The 20,926-nt window shown below is 39.6% G+C and overlaps 1 protein-coding gene and 1 long non-coding RNA gene across 14 annotated transcripts in view; one reads left to right on the top strand and one right to left on the bottom strand.

The window, feature by feature from the left end:
• The window catches only part of EFR3B (EFR3 homolog B), a 140,301-nt gene that overhangs the window by 86,716 nt on the left and 32,659 nt on the right, over positions 1 to 20,926 (bottom strand). For 2 of the 8 annotated variants that reach the window (XM_060693107.2, XM_060693108.2), the window contains exon 1: positions 5,574 to 5,701. The exons of 5 other annotated variants lie outside the window; for them this stretch is intronic. In XM_060693107.2, coding sequence (XP_060549090.2) covers positions 5,574 to 5,643 — 70 coding nt within the window. In that variant the 5' untranslated portion in view covers positions 5,644 to 5,701. Of the gene's footprint in view, positions 1 to 3,066; positions 3,124 to 5,573; positions 5,702 to 20,926 lie in introns of those variants that run through there. One more of the 8 variants, XM_087883347.1, reaches the window with a different exon arrangement.
• LOC117667671 (uncharacterized) lies at positions 3,223 to 14,033 on the top strand. Of its 6 annotated transcripts, none has more exons than XR_004592097.3 (6): positions 3,223 to 3,317; positions 3,466 to 3,549; positions 3,634 to 3,832; positions 10,784 to 10,888; positions 12,483 to 12,620; positions 13,561 to 14,033. It is a non-coding gene; the product is annotated as an uncharacterized LOC117667671 (long non-coding RNA). The 6 variants fall into 6 exon arrangements; XR_009622939.2 differs by having other exon boundaries at positions 13,558 to 14,033; XR_004592095.3 differs by having other exon boundaries at positions 13,510 to 14,033.

The following is a 20,926-nucleotide window of genomic DNA, read 5'->3' as shown; positions in this document are numbered from 1 at the left end:
CAAAAAACATCAGTATGGCATCAGAAATTATTCACAATCTGAAGGAATGGGTTTACCATGTAATTGTGACAGCAATGGCACCTTCTTTTCAAAGTTAGACTTTGTTCTTTCTGGTGGAAGCAAGATGGCTTTTACAAGGGGAAGGAGAAAGGAAAAAATGCCTTTCCCAAATTTGCTTTTCCAAAAGGCAACTGGACTTTCTTGGGGTCTTTTTTCACGAAAGTGTTTCTCTTCTTATCCAAGAAACCTCTTCAGTTCAGAGCTGAAGAAGTTCCTTGAATGAGAAACAAAATGTTTTCAAAGAAAAAACCAAGAAAGTCCAGTTGCCTTTTAGAAAAGCACCTTTGGGACAACCATGACCTGGATGATTGAGAATCGCCATAGATGGAAAAAGTGCCTTGAACCCGTAACTCCCAATCAACCATAAAAAGAAACACAGAAATTCCCATGTTCCTATAAAGGGAGATATATTTTTAAGGAGGCATTTTTCTTAGCCTTACAATTCCCACCCAAAGACATCCAAACTAGTGGTTATCACTGTTACCATCATATTTTACTATGCTAAAATCTATAAATTAATGATATAGTTTGTGTACCGTGATTGTTTTGCCTGTCTTAGTTGCAGTGGTAGTATTGGTCAATCACACACTCAAGAACTCGGTCACTGGTATGCAAGAAAGGCATAAGTCACACATTCAAGAATCACCTATGCCACGGGTGTCAAACTCGCACCGTCACATTGCCGTCACGTGATGTTTCACGCATTCACGCAGTTGGGGTGGGCATGGCCTGCACATGACACATCTGACCCACAGGCTGCCAGTTTGACACCCCTGACCTATGCAATACAGGTAGTCTTCAACTTATGATCATAATTGAGCTCAACATTTCTGTTGCTAAGTCTGACATTTGTGAGTTTTGCCCCATTTTACGACCTTTCTTGCCACAGCTGTTAAGTGAATAACTGCAGTTGTTAAGTTAGTAGTTACAAAAGGTGATCACATGACCTTGGGACACTGTAACCGTCAAACAGTTGCCAACTGTCTGAATTTTGATCACGTGATCTTATTTTCAATGTTATTATATCTTTGAAAAATCACTAAATGAACTGTTGTAAGTTAAGGACTAGCTGTAGTGTGATCTGGTAGCCATCAGCCACGCTTCCTCTAACTTGGTACTATCTTTTATATAATTTGAAATTGTTAGAAGAAATCTCCATCTGGGTTAAGTTCCAAGTGGGAAGAAAGACACTGTAAACATGGAGACTGCTTGGAAAAATGGTTTAATGGTGGACAGGACCACATGGTTTGAGGTCTGGGGCAAAATAAGCATATGGGTGAGAGAGGGAGAGAGATTTATACTCTCTCTTGGGCCCCGCCTTGGAACTTCCTGTTCCTGTGTAAGAAATGTACTCTGATTGGTTGTCAGACTCCCATGGTGCTATAAAGGGGTAACTTTGTAGGTTGTAGGGTAACTTGAGTCCTAGGCCTGGTTGAATCTTGCTGGGTGATGATGTAATGAAGGGGCTTTGGGCAATTCCAATTATGGCTTAATGGCTTTGTCCTGGTTTGTATCTTGAGTGAGGGCTAATTCTATCATGTCCTGGGCCATCTATCATGTTGTAGATAAGTTGGCCCAGCCTTTGTCTTGTAGATAGGTTAGCACCAAAATATCTGCCGGAGGGGGTGGGGGGTTGGGAAGTGGGGCGGGAGGGGGCAGGGAGCTGAGGCTCTGAGTTTGTCTTTAGAAACATGTTTCTCCTTTAGGGAAAATATAATATTCTGCCTTTTTAAACATTTCCTAGAATATTTCATTTTCCTAGGAGAGGGATGGGTGCTAACTTTCTACAAGATAATATCACTCTCGATTTTATTTCCCTCTACAAGCTCATATATGAGAATGACAGCAACAGTCCAACATACAGGCTGATAGTGAGGACTTCCTAATAAAACATTACAGTTCAGGCAATGTAACCAGGTAATAATTAGGACAGAGCACTAACGGTGCTCGAAAGGTAGTTATTACAATATTACTAGCCACGAAGCAGTCCAGCTGCACCATCCGAAATGTTGTCTAGTTCATCCACCCCAGGGGTGAAATGCTCCCAGTTCGGACCGGATTACCCGATCCAGTAGCGATGGAGGCGGGTGGTTCAGAGAACCGGTAGCAAAAATCCCTGCCCCCAACTATGCTCAGCTGAGCCGCGCGATCATCAGAGGCTTTTTTTTCTTTTAAATGGCTCTGATGATCCCAGCTGAGTTGCCTGATCGTCAGAGGGTTTTTTAAAAACCCTGTGACAATCAGGCAACTCAGCTGGGATCGTCAGAGCCTTTTGAAAGCATTTTTTTACAACCTCTTCCCCAAGAGGTTGTAGAAAAAATGGTTTTAAAAGTAAAAAAAAAAAAAAATTGGCCATGCCCACCCAGTCACATTACACCCCCCCACCAAGCCACGCCCACAGAACCAGTAGTAACAAATTTTAGATTTCACCACTGATCCACACCTTTATAAGCACCAAAGTTTTCTTGATCAAATCCATACACCCCCTCAACATAGACAACAGGGAAAACAGACTTTACAGCGAAGTTCAAAAAACCCTGACCTGTTTTAAGACTAGATGAACCCTTGGATAACTGATTCTGAGAGCCAAAGAGCAAACTTATTTGAATGACTAGGGGGGCATGATCTATTCTACAGTCAAAGAGAACTTCTTCCACAGGCTGCAAAGCTCCAATTCCTTTCAACAAGGACTCCGAGGAGACCTCTCCTTTCCCTCCCCCCCACCTTGCAGATGGGTGTCCCATGATAAAATTATGCAGAAGTGCTAAACCAAATCTGCTCCTCTAAAAGCAGCTTACTGATACAATGAGTAACACCAGAGTCCAACACCAAACGTCAAAGTCATTGATGGCAACCAAAATAATAAATTAAAGAAAAAAAAAAGAAACAAAAGCCAGTGCCGGCATACACAGAGAAGTACCCTCCACCACAAATAGACCCACAATATGCATATACTGCATGTTACTCTTCCTCCACCCTCCCCCCCCACCCCCCACCCCGATTTACTTGCAGCCACCATCTGCTGCTCGGAGGGGATCATGAAGCCAGCGACAGCTAAAGTCTCGCCCTTTGTTTTTGTGACAAAGAGTTAAATGAACCCGATAGACAGAGGAACTGCTCCGTCAGCAAGCCCAGCCCACTCTGTGCCCGTGATATGCTGTACCAAGGACTAGGATCATCTCAGTGGCCTCATGGAAGCCTCTTGATCTCCAGGCATTGGGGTTTTAAACAATGCCGCCTTCTGCCTTCGTTATGAGGTTGGGACTGCTTACCAAGGGAGGAATCCCTGGGAACTATTTGCCTGGCAAAGGGCATCGCCCACATGTTAGCACTACTGGGGCTCCTTAAAAGACCCTGTTTCATTTTCCTAACAACAAACTTCTTCCTTTTCTCCTCTCTGGACAGGCCTGATTCCCCCGCAGGCCGAAGCAGATGGGACATTGAGTCCACGGGTGTCAACACAGTAGGATTTTCCTCTGCAAGGAGAAGGTAAGTATAGACATTTATTCTGCCTCTTAAAGAAAAAGATAACCAGATGCAAGAGTTTGGTATTTTTTTTAAACCCCTGAACAGCCTCTGCATTTGAGAGATTTAAGAATGGAAGAACAGAGAACGGAATTTAACACGGAGCAATGTAGACTGAAGATGGAAGTGGTAGCCATATCTGCAATACAAACCACTGTTATATCTGGCAACTTAAATGACTTTCAGCAAACGAACATCCATTCCATGTTGGTAGACTGGGGTACATTGGTGGGTGAAGGAGTAGCAGGTAAGAAGCAAGGAACTGTAACAGCAGCTGCCAGTGATTTCACCTTTAGAAAGTAGGAAAACCACCAGGCTGTACAATAGGATTAATGGTACAACAACAACAAAGAACTTTTTGCCTTCCCAGTACCCGGTGCACTTTTAAACACAGGCTTCCAATCAATTGCAACTCATGATTAATCTAAGAGTATAATGTTACAATTGTTTTTTTCTTCCTCCCAGGCGTGAAGTATGGAGTGACCTTTCCAGAAAGCTAAGCAGGAAGCCACTGACTGCATTTACCCTTTTGTTGCATAGATATCAGTAGCCTATTCTCAACATTTACTCAAAATCCTTCCTTATATTTGTTTCTGAGGAAATGAAATTCTTCCCCTAGTTACTATTTCCATACTTTTGAAGTATGGATACTAAGACTTTTGAAGAGCCACTGTTTTTAATTGCTGCCAGATGTTATAAAACTGGAAAGTTAATATATTTCTTTGTTTCAAAGTTAAATTATGACCGATGTTTATCAACCTGCACTTCAGATGCTGGCTTTTCACTGATGCAAACAGATCCATTTATAGCTTTGAAAAATCCTTTCTGGGAGATTTCTTGCTGATGCACAGAGTTTTGTGTGACTAAGAGAAGGCAAGGGAAAAATCAAAGCACTGTTGTGTAAGTTTACAAAAGCTCCACTTCTACTCCTACACTCCAAACATTTCAGTACTTCTGGCTGAATCCCACCCTCTCATTTGTAGGAGAAACAGCCTCTTACTATGCAATGCTGTTCTTAAATGCTTTTATAAGGAAAGATGCAGACAGTGTAGCTTCCTCAGAATAAGCAAATCTTTCCCTCCTCCCCCTCTGGATATAGCCATCTATTTCTTACTAACATTTGAAAGCTTTTTCCTGAATATAATTTATTACTAAGATAATCAATCCCAGCAATATACTTTAACAATAATCAATAATCAAATGTAAACAGTAACATCTCTCAATTTCTTCCTTGGCTATATAAATTGTCTATACTGTAAGACAGGGGTGTCAAACTGGTGACCCACGGGCCGGATGCGTCACACGCAGGCCATGCCCACCGCAGCTCCACAAATGGGAAAAGTGTTGCGGAACGTCATGTGACAGCAACGTGATGCCGCGAGTTTGACACCCGTGCTGTAGGAAAAGGCTAAAATAGGCTGCACACATCTTCCTGACTTCTATCCAGTAGCCAGAGTCAAACTACGACAACTGATGCCTACAAGCACATCAGCCAACATGGTAGAAACTGTTTAAAGCTGTTTCTAATTTCATTATTCTGTAAATTTTAGGGGCTTCTACTTCTAGATATTGCAATCCCAAGAAAAGTAAGAGACCTTCTGTTGTTACTCTCATTTAGCAATGTGGTATCTGCCTGGTACCAATTCTGCTTACTAGGGACCCAACTTGCTGGGTTCAAATATCATGCCATACTCTAAACACAAGTAAAATCCAATATAAGTTCAACATTATATAATTTATGTCCAAACAATTAAATGCTATTAAGGCTTAAGACCAGGATGTCATTCAGACAATGCACTTATTTACCAATATGTTTATTGATGCTTCAAACCCCGGGGCCATTTCAGTTCTCCTCAATAGGACAACCCAAAATGCAAGAGATTAAAAATAAAGAGAGAAAGGAACCAGAGCTGTGTATAACTGAAGTCCCTTAATCACTCTTTCAGAACATTCATCCACACAAAAGCAAAGACTGAAAAAACAGGTACCTCTGGTCAAGTGCATCGCCTTCCAGCACCATGCCAGGCTCACCGCCAAGGGATCGCTAGCAGAGGTCATCACTTGCCTTTTTCAGGAGAGATGAAGGAGGCTCTATGAGTCTCCAACATGTCCTACTTCTTGCTATGCTAGATAAGCAAGTGTGAAAAAGCTGGCTGGGACGAGACTGTTTTTGCACCTGCTGGCAATTCTGCCAGCAGAGAGAGCTCTGTACCCAAGCCAGAGCCTGGTCCATTTGGCAGCAACTGATGTAAATGAAGCAGCCTTCGCTGTGCAAGCAGAATTCTGCTGAGTCACAGAGGTGCTTCTTGAGAGGAAGTTTTAGGTCTCCCGAGGTCAGGAAGGAAGCCGTGGCGTTTCCCTCTAGGATAGAATGGATGGGGAAACCTGGAGCAAAAGGACAAACACTGGACCAAGGTGTCTGGCTTGCATGGAAGCCCAACCATGTCACACAAAATCCTTGAACGCTGATTTTTTATTTAATGCAGGCATGCATTAAGGCTTCCACCAAGTACAGGGATTAGCTAAAGCGATTCAAATGATGTTGAACATTTTCCAACTATACAAAAAGACCAATTAGAATTCACAAAAAATGGGAGGAAGAAGAGAAAAGTAGGGCATTTAAATTACCCAATATATAGCAACTCTCTTTAAGAGGGATGAGAAGCCAGCAGACCTGATGTCACTTTCTCGGGAGACCCCTCAGGTTCAATGAGATCTCTGAACCAATCTTTGAAATGGAACTGGATTAGCTTAAGTAAGAACTGACAGTAGGAATTTAAGTATCAGATGAAATAGGAGAAAGATGGATCTCTCTGCTTTATATGGTGTAAGCTCCTACCTAAGCTCCTTCATGGATCTTATACCATATAGAGCAGGGGTCTCCAACCTTGGCAACTTTAAGACTTATGGACTTCAATTCCCAGAACTATTGTTTGTTAGTTATTGTCCAGACTGCTTTTGAACAAGAGTTTAACATTATTTCAGAAGATCAGTAAACTAATTTCAATTGCAATTCTGGAAAAGTGTTAAATCTCTATTCAGCAGCAGCCAAAACAGCAGTAGATAATGAGGGACGTTGCTCAGTGGAGCACCATAGAGAAGGATCCAGTTTATACAACTCCCATCCCCATTCTTAGCTGTCAGCTGATGCTTTTGAACAGAGGTTTGGCACTTCTCCAGAAAAGTTCTAAATGAAAACTTGTTTAGTACTCTTCTGCAAAAAACATTAAACCTGTGTTCAAAAGCAGCCTGGCTAATGAGTGCTATCCATTGTTCAAAGTTGTGGTGAGATTGCACAATGAAACAACAGAAAGGAGCCAATGCTGCAACCTATGCTTGTAAGCTATTTGGGTTGATTCAGGCCAGGGAAAATGGAAAGCAAATTCAGACAAATTAAGCCCATAAATCAAGATATTTGCCCAAGCATTACTGTATCAATCATAAGTACTGCTGTGACTGGCAGATTATTTTCCTGCTGGTTAGTGTTATTAGAAGGTGAATGGTGGGTGGCAGCTTCTCTGCACAAGAAATAAAAATATTGTCATGTGGCTGCAAACTAGAACAAAGACAATACAATATGGCAATGAGAACAGCAAAAACTATAACCATTATCTTTATGTTGGCTCGGAGATGAAAGCAGACTGCTTTAACTGAACTGTGGGAAACAGCCCTTGGGTTCACCAGATTCTTATCCAAAAGGCCCCAGATTTAATGGCCAACAATACAAACTTAAATTAAAGAAATATCTATCTACCCCAATGAGCCTGAGACCTATCTATGGTACCTTTCTCTTACACTGGGCTAAATCATTTTAAAATATGTGAGACCACCACTGTTGCATCTAGACCAGGGGTGTCAAACTCAAGGCCCTGGGGCTGGATCCGGCCAGTGGGGTGCTTAGATCTGGCTGGCGGGGTTGCCCTGGAAACAGCAAAGGCCCGTGGTGCTTCTGCCAGTGAAAAGAGAGATTGTTTTTCTGGCAGTGGGTTGCAGGAGGCCCTTGCAGCTGAAAACGGAGCTTGGGAGCTCGTTTTCGCTGCAGAGAGCTTCAGCCATCACAGGCGCCCCTGACATGAGTGATGTGGAATTGGCCACGCCCACTCTAGCCCCGCTAGGTCAAACACAACCCTGATGTGGCCCTCAATGAAATTGAGTTTGACATCCCTGATCTAGAGGGAGCCAATGTTTCTCTGGACATCTTCTTTGATGCTCCCAATTTCACTCGGGTTTTACATTTGAAAAGTCTGCTAATAAAACAAAAAACCAAACCAAGCACACTATAATATACCAGCTTCAAGCACCATCTGTCTTTAAAAAAATATTCAAATAGGTCCCATTAGCTTTCTTATGAAATAAAACTAGGGGCAGATACAGTCTAATATTTTGCTTGGAGATCTGTGCATCTTTCAGAAAAATGACAAAAATAAGTAGCAATAACAGAGAGCATGCCAACGGGAGGAGGATAGTAGGAATGGCTGGTAACATTCTGATAAATTAGTACTTTTGTTTTACTGGGTACTGTATAAGGATAGTCTCCAAGGTATATCAGGCTTTGTTATCTTGGAGTCCACTAACTCCAGTAACCAGGAACAGGTGAGCAGAGGAAAGATATGGATCAGCATTGGAACAACACATATCGTATTTTTCAGCCAACTCAAGTATGGGTGGATTTTATGATAACTTGATACTGAGGGAAAGGCCCTTTGTAACTGGTTACCATCTACCCATAAATTCTTTTGCAAAACCACCCTTGTTTTTTCAAAATTCTAAATATGCCCACTGCTCCCAAAAGAAATGGGAGCTTCTGCTTTAAAATGCACAACCAAACAATGAGCATCGATTTGTATCTCAGACTGACCTATGACTCAGCCTTTTTCTGAGGAGGTACTGCAAGAATCATGTAGAAGAGAGCAGAAAAGATTGTCTAAATAATCGGTTTGTCAGTTGATCTTTCTTTCCTTGGCATTTTTAATTAACAGCAACATTGGGTTGCTAGAGTGGCCTGAAATAAAATTCTGCAGAGAAACCTATCTGTGCATAAGATGAAAGAGAGAGGGAGGGAAAGAGAGAGATTAAATGCTGATAAGCATGGCAATGCATCATTGCAGCAGATCAAGAAATTATAGTGTTAAAGTATTACCTTGCAAAGCTTGGACAAAGAAAGAGAATGGAAAATAAGAAAATAGCCATATCAATAATTCATAAGCTGCAGATTGAGTTTATTCAAAAAGATGCATTAGAGCCTATAAATTTAATATGTGCAAGGGATTATTAATAACATTTAATCAACAATTATCTGTAAAGTTATTCTTTTAAAAAAATAACCATGTGAGTATTTTGAGACTTGAGTACTGAATGGCTAGACTTTTCCAATCAAGTTAGACTACAGTTCCAATTATACACAAATATGCATACTCCTCCATCAGTATATCTTACTCTGGTCAAGAGGTAAAACTTCTATACAGAAAGAAAAATATACTTCCTGTCCAAGATGGGATGGAAAATGACCACTCCCTGCTTCCTTCTGGCAACAATTTAACTGCTACAAACATAGTGCTTTCTTTAAGCCAACAGTGATTCCATAAGAGCAAATGTTTGGGGTGGAAAAGAGTTAGGAGAAAATGAAACTAGAATTATTCAGGGGAAAATGGGGGACTTTGGTCAATATGCACTGAAAATATCTATAAAATATATCCTCTTTTGCAATAAATGAAACACATCTTAGAATTTCAAAACATATAGCCAGAAGATTCTTAAGTAAAATAATTTACAGTTTTAGAGTATACATCAAATACACCAAAATCCATATCAACAAAATGATATGCTATAAATATATCTATTGGGGCATTCAAATGTCTAATGACATTTCAGCAAGACAGAGAAGCTACGAAGCAAGAATACTAGATGTATTCTTATAGATATTGAAGGAAAATGAAATATAGACAGTGATGCTCTCCCAAGAGCACAACATGCATAAAGCCTTGAAGCATGTCAACTGTAGAATAGAATATAATTCTTCATTGCCCAACTGTGATTGGACATACAAGGAATTTGTCTTTGGTGCATATGCCTTCAGTGTACATAAAAAGAAAATATACATTCGTCAAGAATCATAAGGTACAACACTTAATGATAGTCACAGGGTACAATAAGCAATCGAATCATACTAGGAAACAATATAAATCGTAAGGATAAAGCAACAAGTTACAGTTAGACAGTCGTAAGTGGAAGGAGATGGGTGATAGGAATGATGAGAAGATTAATAGTAATAGTAATGCAGATTTAGTGAATAGTTACAGTGTACAGAAATGCTATGCTCACATCTGGCAAGGGTTTCAGGTTTCAGGGACATGTTAGCTAAGGAATTGGGGAGTTGCACCTGGTGCCTCCTTGCCAATACTAAAGAACTGCCTGCTTAACTAAATATTTGTAGGACATTAAAACTCTAGGATTGTCTTTCAGACCATTTTTATAAGAAACCTTATTTTAATTTTTTTTTATCAGGAATGTTGTTTTTACTGATAGTGGTTTTATTTAAACTGGGCTTGACTGCTGGTTTGTTTGTTTGTTTGTTTGTTTGTTTGTTTGTTTATGGTATATCATTCAGGGTTCCTTCAACAAGGAGGTTGCTACACTGTAGTGAAAAAAATATGTTAAACTTAATCTAGATGATATCAGACTGGGAAACACGGATACCTAGTTTAGTGTCTTGAAGATCTGGAGCCCACTGGTGGCACCTCAAGCATTTGATCAAAGCAGCAGATGGAATCTCCACACTGTATCAAATGGCTAAATAGAATAAGTTTTCTTGGTAACAATACAGAGGTTTTCGATTTTCCACTATTTTCTTCTAAAAGTTTTTCCACTTCCAAATGTAGCCTGCAGCTCTGGGATTCCCTGGAGATTTCCCATCCAAGTTCTAACCAGGCATGATGTTACTTAGCTTTTGAATTCAAATGAGGTCAGCAGCCAGGCACTGCTACCTGCCAAGACGCTGCAAGCAGACTGATACCATAAAAATATGAAAAATAGATGTTTCAGAGCTGGGGAAGTTGATTTAACAGAGGATAATTACAGTAATTCATCTATAACCACTGCCACTTGGGATTGCAACCTTTATTTAGCCGCTTTGATGCCTGCATGAGCCATTACTTTATTATAATAAACACATTAAATGCATTTTGAACTTCCAAATAAGTCTCTGCAGCTCCATTGAATGACAAGGCACAGTTGGCTGTTGACAAAACATACTAAGAACCATGGCTGGAGGAGAAAATGTCTGCAGAGACTTTACAAAATGAAGGTATGAGCCCACTTTTGGACTCCAGCAGATCAGCCTGTGCAATTGAGGTAGAAGCATACGACCAGACTGCATTTTGGGATTCTTCTTGTAATAAGAGACTTCCTGGAGACAGGTTGAAATAATATGAAAGTCCCACATACTGGAATAAACTGGGGCTCCTCTTAAATGAGGAGGGAAATGTTCCAGGACCTTTGCTGGCAACTCCTAAGGCACCTCCAAGAGTACATCACTGCTGCCAAGACAAACCAATATAGTTTTACTCTACAGCTGGGGTGTCAAACTCAATTTCATTAAGGCCCACATTAGGGTTGTGGTTGACCTTTGTGGGCGTGGCCAGCTCGACAGCACTTCTGTCAGGAGTGCCTATGGTGGCCTGAGCACTCTGCCAGCAAAAACGGGCTCCCGAACTCCATTTTCAGCTGTGAGGGCCTCCTGCAACCCTCTGCCAGTGAAAATGGAGCTCGGGAGGACCCCCTCCTGAGCTCCGTTTTTGCTAGCAGAGGGTTTCAGGAGGCCATCGCAGCCAAAAACGGAGCTCAGGAGCCCATTTTTGCTGGCAGAGGCACTGCGGGCTGACCCTGTTTCCAGGGCAGCCCCACAGGCCAGATCTAAGCATCCTGCGAGATGGATTTGACCTGTGGGCCTTGAGTTTGACACCCTTCATTAAAGAGATGGCCAAAATATGAACCATTATAGCAACCTAGAGTTACATAATCTATCATAGGAATTAAATCTAATCTTTTAGCTACCATCCATACAACTTGACCATGGATTAGAGCAGGGGTCCCCAACCTTTTGGACCTCAGGGACCACTAAATTCATAATTTTAAATCCCACGGATCACTAATATGATCTGCCTAATGACTGGCTGGGTGGGCGTGGCTAGGTGGTCATGTGACTGGGTGGACGTGGCCAACTTGATGTCACTCACATCAAGGGGTGCCTTGCCGGCCTCTACTCACCCCACTCCTGCCAGTCACTCCTTGCTTGCCCTCCCGGGCTCCTTAGGGCCCCAACAGGAAGCAGTTGTTGGAGCTAAGCAGCCACCATGAGAAAGAGTTGGCAAAACAGCTGGCTCAGTTCAAATTGGATCTGACCGAGAAGGGGGCTCAGCAGAAGTACCTCACTCAGGACTACGAGCAGAGGCTTTCCAAGCAGAGGGAAGACCTGCAGGAGTGCAAGGCCAGGTACTGGCGCCTGGAGGCTCAGCGGGCTGAGGTGGTCAGCCAGTTCCAGGTCATGATGCAATCCCACTGGAATGAGGCCCTCCAGCTCCTTGCCACCAGTGGCACTTCCCTCTAGCCTTCGTCCAAAGCCCTGCACCAGGAGGCTGAAACAGACCCCAGTCAGAATTTCTGCCCCCCTCCAACCCACACAAAAAGACCCCGAAGGGGGAGACTCTCTGCAGCAACACAAATGTTCACTGCACGTATCCGGCGCAGGGGCTGTAGTTTGAGGACCCCTGATTTAGTGCAATATTAAAAAAATGGAAATGATTTTTCTGCGGACCACCAAAGTTTTCCCACGGACCACCAGTTGGTGACTGCTGGATTAGAGGATGGGGCCATTTTACATCATCCATTTTTCTACGCAGGAAAGGATGGGGAGCTGTCACCTTTCCATGTGTGTTGTTTTGAATATAATCTTATCAGAGAGTGGGATATATGCTGAATGACTTCAGTAACTCATCTCAACACTACTTGCATGAAGCATCTCATCTAGGGCAAAAAAGGTATGTAACCAGTAAACCAGAAAACGTCCCTCCCTTCCTGTTATTTTGAAAGCTCTATTTTTTTAAAAAATGAACCTTTACTCTGAAAATTGAAGGTGGAAAGTAAAGCAAAAGTAAAACTAAGATAAATTGGACTGATGCATACGTCTGAACAAAGGTCTGATTTTTTAAAAAAATGAATTGTTAACATATGGCAATAGCATCATGACAAAGGATGTTAATTTAAAGAATTCAAAAGATACTTTCAGATGAAGAAAAATTATGTGTAATTAAAATAATCCATAAAGCATGAGCTGTTACGAAAGCAGAAGTGACAGTAAAAGGCAGGGTTTTCAAATGAACAGACAGAAGGACAGGTATGAAGAATATTGCTGTTATCAGTACAGATAGACTGAGTAATAACTTGCTTGAGAAAAAAACATTTGACTGCAGGCTTGTGGTGAATAAGATTTATCCCTGGATAAGCAAGCAGAATTTAATCCTTTCCCTCAGCCCATTATCTATAAATCGAAATTATTACCCTTAGCTTTTTGAATTTGATATATTTACTGATTTTATGTGTGTATATTATGATAGTGATATGATATTGATATAATGTATTATTGTGTCATCTTATAAACTGATTCTTGTATTTAATTGAAGAGGCATAAAAGCACCTGAAATAAAATGGACCCAATCTGATCAAAGCCTATGTGGGTAGATGTCCAATAAAAGTTTGCATATTTTCCAAGTATTTTTTTTTTCACTTTGTGAGTAAATTTCATGTTTTGAGAATATTGGCAAATATTTTCCCAAATGGGGACTACAAAGGGCACAGCCAATCAGATCTCCTGATTTATTTATTTATTTCATTTTTCTCTCACCTTTATTACTTCATAAATAACTCAAGGCAGAGTACATACATACTTCCCTTTCCTCCTTCTATTTTTCCCACAAGAAGAACCCTGGCTGAGAGAGAGTGACCGGCTTAAAGACCGGCCTCAAGAACTTGACAGCTGAAGAAGCTTCTTGGATGAGAAGTGAAACATCTTTAAAGAAAAACCAGAAAGTTCAGTTGCCTCTTGAAAAACCACCTTTGAGACAACCATGACCTGGATGACCGAGAATCTTCGTAGATGTCACCAAGCCTCCTTTCATGCCTAAAGTGGGACTAGAGTTCTCAAGTCTCCTGGTTTCTAACCTGATGCTTTAACCACTAGACCAAACTGTGTAAATTGTGTAAGGTAGAACAACATAGAATTTATTTATTTTTTTTAGATAATTTTTATTCAACATTTACATCTTTAACATCCTTGCTACATTTTTACAGCTTTCCGATACTGGAATCTGTAATAATATCTATAACCAACTATATACCCATACATTTTATGTATTACTTACGAATTTCTATATTCACTACAATTTATATCTATCTATTACACAATCTTCTCTTATGTTTATACATTTATACATTAATTTTGGATTGTTTCTCCAATCAGTTATACCATGTATTCCATGTCTCATAATAAATCATTTCCTCTCGGTCTTTTAATTCCAGTTAATTTATCTGCTTCTGCACATTCTAGCACCTTTTTTATGATCATCGTATTTGATGGAGCAAATCTTTGTTTCCAATTTTGTGCAAATGAAATTCTGGCGGCAACAACATAGAATTTTAAAGGCCTGTGAAGTTTCTCTCCATCCCATCTTATACAACTGGTAGTTCTCAACCTAGCACAATTGGGATCAGAATTTCCATCGCTAAGGGATGTGGTTGTGAGTTGTACCTGATTTTATGACCTTTGGATTGTTGGAAGCCACTCGAGAAGGCTGTAAATGGTGATCACAGGATCCTAGGATGCTGGAACCATTGTAAAGGTATACTGATTGCTAAGTACACAAATTTTGATCCCATGATCACAGGGATGCTACGACAGCCATAAGAATAAGGACTAATAATAAGTTACTTTTTTCACCAAATAAACTTTGAAAGTTTATTAATTGAAGAGTAGTAACTATATAATAGTAACTTGAGGATTATATGTAAACAAAATCAAGTTGAATGAAGTTCTTTCCCCCCCATTTCTCAAGACTGTGTAAACTCTTTTGTAAGTTTCTCCCTTCCTTCGCCAAAGTCAGCTCCATCATCCTTTACATCTGGCCAGGTAGACTTATTTTCAAACAAGGTAGCAAGTTGCAGGTACATAACATTTTTATTTTTAGGCAAACCTATTGAGTTTATGTAAGGGCTGGTGATATTCTTGTAAATGCAGATGGCATTTACATTTGGCTTTCCAACACGGTCATTTTCCACTTGCCTTTTGTTTTACTAATTAAAAGGCTTTAAAAATTAATAGAAATCAAGACAAGGAATCTGACAGGCATGGAGGGAGTGATCATAGGGATACTGGTATTTATGGGTCTATGTCGCCCACCCCCAACTTCATGTGTGAGCTAAGCCATGTTGAGAGTATGTTTCAGGCACAAAGCATGCAGGCTGCCTTTAAAGCCATCAAAATGGCTCATTGGCAGAACTGAATTCTAAAAAAAAAAATCTGTAGAAGATTCAAGGCAAGAAGGAATCGTCAAGGAAATATGATAAACAGAAAACGGAACTGACAATTTAGAAAGCATGGCATTTTTACCAATTATTTTGATAATTGTGCCTAGAGAACTGGGACACCAAAACTGGAGAACAAAATGTTCTTTTTTGAAATGAGAAGCTCAACAATTCCCATTTTTTCAGCAGCCAAATTCAGCTGCTGAGTCCCTTGCCCTCTTTCCAACTGTCTTCAAGAACAAGACTGTAAGAAAACCACTGCCAACTTGAACATAGCCGAGAGTGACACAGAGCTGTTGGGGCAACGGTTCTCTTGGTAACCCCTGAAAAAATGGCCCCAATGCACTGCTGTTAGTACATAAGGGCTCCATCTTGCTATGCAGCACAATGGACATCAAACTGTTAAGTTGATGCCTTTTGAGAATGTGGGTTTCCCTCTATCTTTATTCCCATATGCTGTTGCTAAATAGGAGCACTCAACCTGCAGAGAGCTTTTATCATCCTTGGAGTGTAACAGTCAATTGCTCCAATCAGACAAGAATCAGTGTGGAGAAATAAAAAACAGACTCTTGGATTATCTAAGTACCCTGATGCTATTTACTAGACTGGAAGAATCTGAGAATGACCTGATCCACTTATTGTCAATGTATCTTAGTGTGTATGAAGATACACATGTGCTCAGATAGGCAGATGAGGGAACAGAGAGTCAGTCTATGAGGGAGATGGGTGGCTCCAAAAATGATAAACAAGCAAACAAATGGAATTCTGGCAATTCCTTAAAAAAACAGCTCAGGGCAAGGAATTAGAAACACCACCCCCACTCTTTCAATGAGACCCTGGAGAGCTGCTGCCAACCAAAACAAACAACACTAAACTAGATGGACAGTAACGTGACATACAATATCTTGCTAAGACTCTCTATGGTTGATTTAAAAAAAACTAAGCAGGATTTAATTTGAGAGCATTTTGATGGGAAACCATCAGGAAATCCCAGTACTACAAGACAGATCATAATATATTTTTTTTTAAAAAATAACATCCTGGAAGTAAACAACGGCATATCACTTCCATGTTGCTGCCAAGAAGACTAACCTGATTTCTCCATGAAGTCATCCGGAGTCCAGTCTGCTTTGAAACTTTACCTTTTTTGGGATCATAACTGCAGAGATGAGCTTGAACTGCTTCCTGTTTTGATGACTCAAGATCTAAGTATGCATTTTCTTTTAAACAGTTTTCAAGACAACATATGTAGGAAGCATTTTCAGTGATTCAGGTGCTTCCTTCTAAGAATTGTTCTTCTGTTTCCTAAGGCCTCTATGGCGGAGGGAGTTTAGTAATCTCTCTTTCCCCCTGAGATCATCACATAGCCAGGCAACCTTGCAAAAATTGCCTTCCGTGGATTGGGGGCAGTGGTGGGTTTCTACCGGTTCACCCCAGTTCGGTAGTGGTGGCAGCAGGAGGCTCCGCCCACCTGCCGAGATATCACGGATGCTCTGCGGTAGCGAAGGTAAGAGGAACCCACTACTGATTGGGGGCCATAATTTAGTCTGCCAATCTTATGGAAGATCATAAATTAATCATCCATTTGGCAGAGTTTGTTTCTCTGGCAAATTCAAAGTGCTGGCATTGAATTTTATGACCCTAAAATCAGATTATTGGATCTGAAACTCCTAACAACATGCGATTCTTCATCCATTTTATTTGTAATCATGAGACCATCCTTCTTTACTGCCTATTGCCATTTAAGCTGCAAAGGACCTGGAAAAGTAGGTACAATTCACTAGACAACCCAATCAATTTTTTATCTTCTTTATTTCAGACATAAGGGGAAAAATAAATTAGTATAACCAGCACATTCGATTAAAGAAAATGCAATTTATTTTCCAGTACTCCTATCTTATTATTTTTCCTGGCTTGAGGCTGTTGGAAAATTACCATAGGTAATTTCCATTTTAAATTTGCATTCAGCACAGTCAATTCCTTATGTTCAAATCTGAGCAAGTACACATGTTACTCAGTTAAGCTAGCAAAATGGAGCTAAATGTTTATTTATTAAACATCAGCAAATATAAAAAGTTAATGGAAAAATGGGTTAAAGGCAGGCAAAAAATAAGGGGAGACAGGAAAGAGAAAGAGACAAATAAACAGGCAAGAAATTATATTATCTGTATATCTATAACTCAAGGATATATGTTTCAGGGCCATTGGAAGCAAAATTGGCAATAATTAGCATAGATCAGGGTTACCAAAGTAACAAGTCCCAAGGGTCAATGGGAGTACCCAAAATTGTTGTCTTCTCCTCCTCTTCCATCATAGACTGGCCTTTGTTTATTCCAGCCTTAACCCTATTTTGTACATGACTATACCAGAATAGAGATGGAAAGTTAAGGTAATTCTTTTATTGTTCACCATTAAGAAAATAATTTGAAGATAGGGATGATCTGATAGGCCCATATTTCTATAGGATGTCTCTGTTTTTCTAGTAGTATCTCACAGGGCCAGCATGCTCCAGATACCATCTGTGAGACAATACTATCTTGCAGAATGCTGGACAAGTGTCTTCTCCATGGCTGCCCATCCTAAAAGTTTGCATGGCCCCAATCCAGCTGGCCTGCATAAGATAAGCACTTAGATTTCCCAGCAGGCCCTGGGACAGAGTGACTGTCATCTTGTTCGGTGATTTTTTAAAAATAATATTTCTGTTTTCCCATGCAGGGTTATGTGTTTATTTCTAGTATTATATCCTTATATTGCTGTGTTTCTGTTTCTAATCCTTCTTTTGTTGCTTGCCACTTAGAATTAAATAAATAAAACAATTACTCCTGAATGCTAATTAACACTGTCTGACTTATATCCTTAATCATTAGAGTCAGGAGTCTCAAGGTGTCCACAACAGACATTTTACTCAATAAAACAAATACCTACAGAGATATAACAGCCAGGTGCCAACAACTGGCAATAGCAATTCTCTGGGCTCCCATACCACTCATTCCTGATCCTTTCTTCAAAAGTAGATATGCTAGAGAATGAAGCTATGTCACTTACATCCATAACATCCTCTGTATCACTAAGATATAACTCTGCTATATTTCTAAGGTCTAGAGTATGTTCACTAAGTTTATGCAGTAAAATGAAGCAAGGATGGGTGCATAAAGACAAAGCTACGGGCAGAGTTGCATCATATGTTGATGGGACCTGGATAGTAGATCAGATTTAAGTAATGGGGAATTTTAAATGTTTGAGAGGGGTGAAAATACAATATACAGATCCCCAAATACTTGAGCAAAGAATGTTGGATATTGATGCTTTTGGTGATTTATAAGGGGGAGACAGGATGACTTGGACAAATGTTTGTGGTCCAATAGATTCTAGCTGATAAATATGCTTAATTTTTTTTTTTTCACTTGGGATCCATGTTTGGATCAGAAAATATATTTTTTAAAAAGCAGCCAGAAAACTGGTGTGCTCCCTTTCCAAGAATGCTTGAATTTTATTTTTTTGTTGACATTAAAATAAACTAAATTGAATATGCTAGGAATATGCCTGTATGACACATGTTCATGATTGTATTAATACCTTGATCAATGGTTAATCAAGAATTAACAATCCTGACCAGATTTCTATTCCATAATTCTTCCTAATGTATTTATTTGATCCACATACTATGAAAACCTTCTTGTAGGTTGTATATTCCAACCTGCTTCTGAATTCCGTATCCCAGAAAATTTTATAGACAGCATATTTCCTAAAACTTTATGAAACTGGAAAATACCTAAGTTTTATTTTTCTTTGCTCTTTCACATACTAGAAAACAGACATTTAATACTGTATACATATTTTAAAAATGGTTCTGGAGCCCCCCAAAAATCTCTATTTTTTTACAAGGTGAACCTCCCCTTACCCCCAATAATAACCTCTTTACTTTTCTAGAACATTCAGGATATTTTAATATCACTAATTATAGAAACAAAGTTTAATTTATTAAAAAGAGAAAAGAGTAATTATTAAAGAGATGCAGAAAATGTTTTAACCTAAAGCTTAGAAGTTAATATAGAACATATATTTATTGGGAACAGAGCATAGTCTCAATGACAACAGCAGAAATTAAGGGCATTGTGACTTGGAAAAAGTATAATCTTGAGATGAAAGATACAGGTATACAGCTGAAAAATACTGGAGAACTGATGGTTATCAGTGTAATTAATGCTAAGTAAGACTCTGGATGTTTCAAATTTGTATAGGAAGAAATATTTCAGATCACATGAGAGCCTAAGTGCAGTACTTGTTTGTGGCTTATTAAAATAACTGTGTCTGTTTTTTTATCACACAACTATAATCTTGAAAATGGGCTTGGCTATTTTAATAAACTGCATACAGGTGCTGCATTCATGTTACTTTATGATCCAAAGAATTTTCAGTGAATCCAAAAGCAGATGGACTTTACTACTATAAGCTAACTCTAACTATGGCTGTTAGCATAATAGCTTGATATCATGCTAGTCCTTATAGCAACAAAGACTAGATTCACTCATTATTCTGGGTTCACACATAATGATATGTGAACTCTAGCAGTATAAAGTAGGTTGTTCCTATTCACTAAATTCTACTAGCTTTGGTACCAACCAACCTTTGGAATGGGAGCAGCAACATGTAAAATAGATTTGAGAACTTTATTGTGCACTACACTATGTTTGCTACAAGGACATAAGGAGGTTAGATCATTGCCCATCTGGTTTATTATTAGGTCATACTCTTTGCCCTTCTGGTTTAAAATAATCTTCTTTGATTGGCAGTTTTTCAACATATGGTCATGACCAAACTGACATGCTTTGACACTAGAGGGCAGGATGTAAGAAAAGGAGCAAAAAATCTCACTACTAATGCACCAAAATAAAAATAAATTCTTTATTTTAATAATGTTGAATTTGTCCCCCCCTTTACCATCTAACTGGATGTGTCTGATCCAACCAATTATTTGGTTCTATGGAAAGATCCCAGGGATGCAAAGGAAAAATCTAGGCCAAAGCTATGAGACTCTTACTTACAACTTTCTTTGTAAGACTTGTAAAAATAACATTAATGAGAACAAGATTCATGGGTGGATGGTGCTAGAAGATGCTATAAAATATTAAGGGGGGGGGAAATCTACTATAAAACAATGTAACTAAATAACCTATGAACTCAGGGAGACAGACAACTCTCAAGCATCTTTTCTGCTCCCTTTCCTAAACTCTGTGATTAGCAGAAAACTACCTTAATTATTTTCAGCATTTGAGGCTGAAAATAATGCTACTATACGCTGTAAAAGAAGATTTAACCCAAGCACCACCAACATCCCCTTTTCAAAATACAGAACAAAATCCTATCTAAGTTGGGCCCCATATGTTATATCTTTCCCACTGCTTCACTTGAATTCTTCCCAAAAGATTTCCTGCCACTGATTTAGCCCACCTTAAAATGTAAAGAACTGTGGTCCATTATGTTTTCCTGAATAAACCACAACTGTACACCGCCCTGAGTCCTCAGGGAGAAGGGTGGTATATAAATTGGAAATTAAATTAAATTAAATTAAATTAAAAATTGGCTGTGTTCATCCGTGAACGGTGGCTTACAAATCAAAATGATTTGGTTTGCACATGTTAACCCAAACAAACCATACACAACACAATACTTATTTGAAAAAAGCCAAGAAAGGATATGCATGGGCAGAGTGTCATGCATTCTCATTCTTCTCTCCCCATTTTTCTTTTTTAAATCAGCCGTGCAT

This window comes from Pantherophis guttatus, chromosome 1 (assembly GCF_059756535.1).
Source record: "Pantherophis guttatus breed Tessera chromosome 1, ASM5975653v1, whole genome shotgun sequence".
NCBI classification, from domain to species: domain Eukaryota; kingdom Metazoa; phylum Chordata; class Lepidosauria; order Squamata; family Colubridae; genus Pantherophis; species Pantherophis guttatus.
Note: the sequence above shows the minus strand (reverse complement) of the source record. Positions and strands in the feature narration are given on the sequence as shown.